The sequence below is a fragment of the Octopus bimaculoides genome, chromosome 7 (genome assembly GCF_001194135.2).
Source record: "Octopus bimaculoides isolate UCB-OBI-ISO-001 chromosome 7, ASM119413v2, whole genome shotgun sequence".
NCBI classification, from domain to species: Eukaryota; Metazoa; Mollusca; class Cephalopoda; order Octopoda; family Octopodidae; genus Octopus; species Octopus bimaculoides.
The window spans coordinates 14,005,510-14,014,348 of record NC_068987.1 but is presented as its reverse complement, the minus strand read 5'-3'; the positions used below and the strand labels follow the sequence as shown (position 1 = coordinate 14,014,348).

At 34.0% G+C, this 8,839-nt stretch overlaps 1 protein-coding gene across 1 annotated transcript in view; it reads left to right on the top strand.

Annotated features, from left to right (window-relative positions):
* LOC128248305 (uncharacterized) overlaps positions 1-7,721 on the top strand; it is a 17,528-nt gene extending 9,807 nt beyond the window's left edge. Inside the window, exons 4-5 of the mRNA XM_052969126.1 lie at positions 4,557-4,805; positions 7,570-7,721. Coding sequence (XP_052825086.1) covers positions 4,557-4,805; positions 7,570-7,628 — 308 coding nt within the window. The 3' untranslated portion in view covers positions 7,629-7,721. The remainder of the gene's footprint in view (positions 1-4,556; positions 4,806-7,569) is intronic.
* Positions 7,722-8,839: the final 1,118 nt, after the last annotated feature.

The window sequence follows — 8,839 nt, the reverse complement described above, 5'->3', positions numbered from 1 at the left end:
ATATATATATAATATATATATGCATGTATCTTTGTGTCTCTGTTGCCCATCACTGTTTGACAACTGGTGTTGGTGTGTTTAGTGGTTCGGCAAAAGAGATCAATAGAATAAGTACCAGGCTTTAAAAAAAAAAGTATCGGGGTCAGTTCATTCAATTAAAAATTCTTTTAGGCAGTATCCCAGCATGGGTGCAGTTTAATGACTGAAACAAGTAAAAGATGAAAGATAAAGGATAAGGCAAGCCAAACACCAAAGACTGGATATTTGGATTATCTTATACTCACTTTCCTGATAAATAAATAAATAAATAATGTTAGATTTTGCTGCATGTTCTACATACAATGGTTTGCCTGATGATATCAAAGCCACACAAAATGTGAATACTTTCAAGCGAAAGCTAGGACAGCTTATTGATAATGAGATCAAGAATGTAGTGTAAAGTCAAAATTTGCTGATCCTGATGTTTTCCTTGACCACGTACCATCCTTACATTAGGAACAGTAACATACATTCTTCTATTATTAATCACTTATTGTTTAACTTGAACTTTATTACTTCTTCTGAGGTGTCGATAAGGTAACAATTAGATTATATATTATGTTAAAAATATACCTTGTGCTTACTGTTGTACCTGCCTATGTCTCTGGCTGATAGGCTGTGCACTAGTATATGGATCTACTGAGGCACATTACAGCCTCATAGCCTAATAAGAAATTAATAAATAATTAAATTCTCTTCATTTCTCCTCTGGACTGTTGAAGCTTGTTGGATTAAGGGAAAAACAAAAGATTTTTCTTCAACCAGTCAAGTGTGACTTGTATACAGATTAAGTCATAGTGTGTAAATCAAGTTGTTATGAATCATTATAACAAAGGTTACTTTGCTAATCAAGGTTCTCGTTAGTAGACTATAGACATTGAATTTACTATAAAGATTAGATAAATAAATACACTAACTAGGTTATCAGTTTACTTGGTAACTGAAATTACTGTATCACACATGTCCTGTCTTAGTGCTATTATTATTATTATTACTATTAATTTATCTCAACACATTCTATATTCTATAGCTAACCATTGGACAAAATTAGGCGTGGTGGTAGTTGTAGATTACAAGTTCAGTTGTCATTCATTTTGTGTTTTAAACTAAGCAGTCATTTAGTACACTCTTGTGAAATGGTTGGTGTTTGGGTATTCAACCATAGAAGCAATGCCAGAAAAAAAAAAAGAAAAAAAAAAGATCGAAGCACATGAATGAGACAGTGTCCTTCAAACTGTCTAGGAGAACAGTAACTCCCAAATAAAATACAACTCAGACTGTGATGTCCCTTCCAACCTATGTCAGCTTGGAAAGCAAATGTGAATTGATAAACGTTGACAAGTGGCAATCTTTTACTTGTTTTAGCCTTTGGACTGCTGCCATGCTGCAGCTCTATCTTGAAGGGTCTAGCCAAACGAATGGACCTCAGTACTTGTTTCTTTTTTAAGTTCTGTACTTATTCTGTTGGCCTCTTTTGGGGACACAAACAAACCTGCACTAGTTGTCAAGTGGTGGAAAGGGGGAACAAACACAAGTGCACACACACACATACATACATATACACGCATATGATAGCCCATCAAATGTAATGACAGTGTTGATCCAAGACATCCTCCTCACTATGTGCTTCCACACAGTTTCCATCTACCAAATTTACTCAAAAAGTATTAGTTGTCCCTGGACTACATTATCCAACGTGTTCTTCTTTTCTGCAATTTGGGGGAAATTAAGTTGCTATTTCTAAATTTTCCAGCCAAGGCCATTTTATCTGTTTCCTTAGCATAATGAACCACATTATCAAATACATTCTTTTTTCCTGTAATTTGAGGGAGATTTAGTTGCTATTTCTTGCAGGCTGAATGACCACATAGAGATTCCCTTCTCCTATCTGTATCCTACATAGTTCTTTTTCTATGGAAGAAAATAACTGAAAGTCGCAGTGTTTTTCTATAGCTAATGTGTTCATATTAATTTATTACCCGTTGAATGCTAATGCTACCATTGTTAATGTTTACATTATCGGAAAGATATTTTTATTTCTTTTGGTGTATTTTATTTTTATTGGTATATTACTATTATATTGAATGTTGACATGTATGCATACTTGCAGATAGCAATGATTAATAGTTATAAATTTTAGGTCACTTAAACATATGTATGGGTTTTATGTTCAAACGTATATTTATTAAATATAATATATATGAATTTGTACATATCTGAAAATGAGACTTACTACCAACATCTATAGCAAATGAGTCAGTGTTTATGTCATGTTGAAGAAACTGTACTATATTCACAACCAAGTCACTTAAACTCTAACTGGCACTATATATAAGCATAGTTCACTGCTGTAAAGAGTGCAGAAGCAATATATAATTTACAAATGATCTGCAGTCTAGTGTTAATCTCAAGATTCTATGGGGACCCACAAAAGAATGAATGGGTGGCATGGAGGACTACTCTTACAGTCAGCCTCAAATAAGAGCTTTTAAATATTTTTGATCACTTTTCCCATAGAACAGGGACCAACTTTCTTTTTGTAATGGCCCACTTTTGGAGAGGGTTTTTGTTCCCCTTTCATTTGCCCATGGTCCCTATGCATACTATATCACAACATGCATTTAAAAATATCCCATTTAATCTTCACCTCATTTCTGTCACTAGAAATGTTTATGTAAGCAAAAATTAAAGAAATTATGATACAAAATACTATTTAAAAGCTACTCAGTGGCCCACAAATATATTAAATTGGAAATCTTTTTTAGAAAAGGTCTGAGGTCCAATAAACACTTCAATAAACCACTTATAGGTTACAGTTCCTGTTGGTAACCTCTGCCATAGAGATTAAATGCTGGTTCTGATTTAGGCTGCAGGAAAAAGATTAAGTAGACATTTTTCTTATTAAGTTACAAGGAAATTTTTTTACTCCATAATGATGAGTGGGCTTGCAATAAATGATGAAACCAGTGCTCACAGTTAGTACTTATTTTATTGATCCTGGAAGGATGAAAGACAAAGTCGACCTTGGTGGAATTTGAACTCAGAACATAAAGACGGTGAAATGCTGCAAAGCATTTTGCCCAGCATGCTAATGATTCTGCCAGCTTGCTGCCTTAAATATTGTTGTATTAAGAAATATTCTTACAGAGAAAGCTAAATAAATGCCCACCTTCTTCCAATATACTCTGGATTTGCATATTATCTGAAGTATAAATGTGTTTTGAAATATGTAAAACTTGTAAAAAATTTTGCAGGTATTCTATGTATAATGTTAGCATTTTGCTGCTTTTGTTGTTTTGTTTGTTAATGTTTTTTGAGGCAGCACTTGTTCTTGCTTTCAATGTGCAGCCTCAAGTCAGTTGTAAAGAAGCAGATGTCAGGTATTTGAGATAATCTGAGTGTCCATCCTCAGTCATTCAGATACATTCAGGTTGTCACCCAAATGACTGGACAAGACCTACCTGCCTTTGCTTGGCTTAAGAACCATACTACACACTCCAACATACAGTCATGAATCATATGGGATATAGTGTGACAGTCTGTTCAGCTTTCACTTGGACAGAGCTCAACAATTGCCATTTCTCTTAGTTTATTCACTAATACTGTTAATATTGAACCTGTTCATGTTGTTTTGTTGTTAACCATCTTTGTTGTTCGTTAATATAACCCTGTTACTTTTTCGTTTTGTTTGTTTCTGATATTTTTTATTTTGTTTATTTTTAAAATGCCAATCAAAACAAAGTTATCGTTATTAGATATAATGAAGGTATGGGATGAAGCTGAGGTTACATTTTAGAAATTTTAGACTTTACAGATGACGTGATGCTGTATGGAGACAAACTTAGAAGTCAAAACATAATGATGATACTAATTAGCAACAGTGATGACAACACCAACGTGAAATTTGTAACACTTAATATTCTGAAGTAATAAATTTTGACCTTACTGGTTATTGTTTTCAAAGTGAACTATGCGAGTTCAAATCCAATGCTGACACTTTGGCATGTCTCAGACCAAAGCACTCACAATGTTCTTCTCCCTATTGTTTCAGTTCATACATATGAATACACAAACCTGCACATAAACAGCAAATCATGTGAAAGATATTCAGTTTCAAACAAGAGTTCACTAATTAACTCAAACCTCAGTTACTTTTGAGATATATATATATATATATATATGTGTGTGTGTGTGTGTATATGTATACACTACAGACTACCATACAGTTTCTGTCTGCCAATTTCACTTACATGACATTGATTGACCTGAAACTACAGTAGAAAACACTTGGCCAAGGTGCCATGCAGAAGGACTGAACTATAGACCTTATAATAACAGAGTGAACTCTGTACCCATACAGCCATGCCTGTGTCTTGATGAGAATATAGTTTAAAATTAATAGAAAACCTTTTCTGATCAGAGAATTCTCCGATTTATTGCATACAAAAGAAATAGTCTAGCAAGTGTATTGATCAATTGCAAGATTTAAAATAGATTGCTGTTTCCGATTGCTGTAGGTATGGAGATGCCTTATTTAACTATAACACCGACACTATACCCTCTTGATGGCACTTTCTATCAGAGCCGTCCAATAGCAGCAGGAGCAATTTTGCACCCCAATGGAGTAATTCCTCACACAGAACATCACCATCACCATCACCACCTTCCTTCTAATATAACAGCAACTGCAGTGTTGTCTCCGGTACCTATGCCTATAGTACATGATCCAACTTCAGGAAAGGTGTCTCAACAAAACAACACACAGAGTAAGATTACTTTTAAACTCTTTTCTTTCTTTTAACCCCTTTTTTTTCTTCAAACCTTCCCCCCCTCCTCCACATTCTTCTTTATCAATCTTCCTGCTTTATAAAAACATTCAAACTGCTCAGTAATTTTTTTTTTAGAAAGCTTAATGTAAACATTGTTGGGGTATTTATCAACATTTCAAAAACACCTCATGTATATATAAATAGTAGGGATCTTTATGATCTAAGCAATTAACTCAGTAGCTCTTCTTGCAAGTATTTTGGTTGTCAGTGTATTCTAAAGGAATACCAACAATACTACCTATCAATCAACCAATTGATAATACAATTAATGAAATATTAACTGATTAATTCATGATATTAAGCATTCTGTAAATCCAATGTGTGTAACAAGATGTTGTATACTTGTTGCAGAGTAAAATGCATACCAATGGAACCTATATTTTATGATGTTACATATGTTTCCATTGTATGGTTATTTATTTGCTTATTAATATATTACATAATAGAACAAAATAACCAAATCACTTTGTCAGATAATCATTGCATTATCAAAGCATATATCTTTTTTTGGCTGGCTTTCTATTTTAAATGTTTTATTTATTAAAGAATCTGATTTTGTTTTTGTTTTGTTTTTATTAACAATCTGTAGAAACATCTGAAATTTTCTTGTGTTTTCTTCTCATCCCTACGTGTGAAAAAGTCATTTCTTTTAACTGGTTTTTTAAAGCTACTCGAATTTTTTAATAAATATTTTTGCTACTAACAGTTTAATTTAATAACATATGCGCATTTGTAAGTGAGCTACTTCACTTAACAGTTTAGAAAAGGCAACTAATTTTAGAGTCATCAGCAATTAAAACAAAAGAACAAAAGTATTATTAAACTTTATTAAGAAAAATTCAATATATACACACAAATACATGTATGCATGCATCTAGTATCTAGGAAATTTTGCTTGCTTTTGGTAAAACTAACAAATTGGCAGAATAAAACCCAAATTGTTAACTTAATCTCTAACATTACATCATTCCTATTAATACAATTTATATTGTTCCTCAGTTTTGTGTGCATATATGAAATATCTGTGTGTGTGTGTGTTTGCACATATCTGTATTTGCACATACACATATACACCATACATATGTATGCATCACCATTGTTCAGTGCCCACTTTCCACGCTGACATGGGTTAGATGGGTTGCCAAGCACATGCTAAGTTAGCACGACCTGGGAAGTGTGCTGTTCACCTAGATGTGTTGGGATACCTCATCTCACTCATATTTCATTCACAGCTTGTTTTCTTTCACTTGGTGTCCTTCCTAATATCAACTACTTTACAGAGCATATGAGGTGCTCTTTTTATTCTAAAGAGGTAGCCATGTCTTCAACACAACTAAAGAAACCTCACATATTTGCTTGATTGCCAGCCTCTTTACAGAGAAGCATGGAGAATAGATGCATGAACAAGAATGGTGGGAGAGATAAGAGTACGCAGTATATTGAGATAGGTGTATGTACACACACACACACACACAAGACAATATGACTAAAAAAGTAAGTGGATGATGGTCTTTGTGGCCAAGGGAATAGTGTAATGACCAATGCTCAGGATGTGTGAGAGAAAAAAGAGTATGCTGGTAGACTGAGTGACACAGGATGATGGCAAGTATTACAAGAGGTGAGTGTGAAGGTGGAATGAACTGGGTGCAAGTGGTCCAATGTAGCCATAGGCAACGAGATTGGCTGGAGGGGTTGAGTAATGAGGGTGATGGTGATATACACATCATCATCATCATTTAACATGCACTTTTTCATGCATGGGTCGGACAGAATTTGTTGAGGCAGATTTTCTATGGTCAGATTCCCTTCATCTTGTCAGCCCTACCCTTTTTGCAAGCAAGGTAATATTTCTCCAGTGCTAGATATCATGTGATGTCTAGACAAGGGTACACAGACATGCAACACATATTTCATTTTTACACCGACAAATCCACTCACAAGACTTTGGTCAGACTGGCGCTGTAGAAAACACTTTCCCAAGGTGCTGGGCACTGTTAGGAAGCAAACTTAACCATACGGCCACTCTTATGCATATATATCATAAGATATGATCATCATTTAACGTCCACTTTCCGTGCTGGCATGGGTTGGACGACCTGGCAAGAACTGGCATGCTGCTGGGTTACACCAAGTTCCATTGTCTGTTTTCACATGGTTTCTATGGCTGGATGCCTTTCCTATTGTCAAAAGGCACACATAAACACACACATTCAGGGGGTGATAGAGAGAGAGATTGAAGTAAATTTGTGGCTAACTTTAAATGCTGGAGAAGAAAATGAGCAAGTTTACTTAGATTGAATTATGAAAGATTCTTTATATTGGATATTACTCAGTTTTTCTCTGTTTGCATCATCATCATCCTCATTGTTTACTGTCTGCTTTCCATGCTAGCATGGGTTGGACGATTTGACTGAGGACTGGTGAACCAGATGGCTACACCAGGCTCCAATCTGATTTGGCAGAGTTTCTACAGCTGGATGCCCTTCCTAACACCAACCACTCCGAGAGTGTAGTGGGTGCCTCTCGGAGTGGTTGGCGTTAGGATGGGCATCCAGCTGTAGAAACTCTGCCAAATCAGATGTTTTTCATTTATATTTCAACTCTGTTATAATGAGTGAGTAAAGACAGGAAGTTGAAAATGTCATTTAACGATCAATCAGTCTGTTATGTATTTTCATAGTTTTATCTTCTCTTATCACAGTTGTACCAGTGCTCCCAGATGGTGATGGACCCTATATTCAAGAACAACAACAGAACTAGTAGCCTTTATACAGCAGCAAACCAGTTGAAGTATTTCATAGTGTAAGACATCTGTCAAAAAAAAAAAAAAAAAAAAAAAAAAAAAAAGGAAAAGTCTAAGAGAACAAGGGTGATATGTATGTTCAGAACAACTATAATGATGATGATCATGAGATGTCTTAACAGATGTCTACTTCACCTCTTAATTCTGATCTAGTCTACAACAAGGAATTTGACTCTTCCAATTATTCATATTCCTTTCCCACTCACCCCCATTCTTCTGGTTCTTCTTTGTTCAAGTTTTCTGTCTTTGAAAATAATGGTTTCAACAAAAACAAAAACAAAAAAAAAGGAAAAGAATGAGAGAAAGCAAAACTCCAATATGTCCCTGGTTGTTTGCTTTGAACCTTTATAAACTCTCAGGTTGTCTTTCACTGCAAGTATTTTTTAATAGAACCCTTTTCTTATTTTCTGCTATTTATTTTACTTTTTATTTATATCATTTCGTATTTTTTTCTTTTATATGTATGTACATATGCATATATATTTGCAACATAATGATATATATAATGACTTGTTTCTTTGTTTGTTTTCCTAATGTCAGAGTTTTATCATTTTTACTATTACTTTGTTCAAAACTAAACATATTTTTAAAAGAGATAGAAACATATAATTTTTTATATATTTATATAAAAAAAAACTGAATAAATAAAAGAAACAAAAGAGAAACATTATAGAGAGAAAGAGGGATGTGTGATAGATATTTCTGAAGTGTGTTTTCTTTATCAACTATCCCACTATTCTATTATATACAAAACTGTCAGGCTGTCTTTCCATTCTGTGGAATATTCTTTTACTATGACTTATTACATAACATGCCAATAATACAAGACATATCAATTACTTCCTACTAAAGATAAAGGGGCCAGAATTTTATGCAATCTTCACTCATTTTATTCAGCATTTTAGTGATAACTCTTTCTACTACACGCACAAAGCCTGGAATTTTGATGGGAGGGGCAAGTTAATTACACCAACCCCAGAATAGTATTTTAGTGATAATGAAGCTTAATATTATGCAGTTACTGCTCTTTTTGTTTACCATGCTAAGTGTAATTCCAGTGTATTAACTATACTGTCACACAACACATGATGTTAATATTATATAATACATATCATTTTAGTTTCAGAAAATAATATTCAGTTGCCACAAAAAAAATAATGAACACATT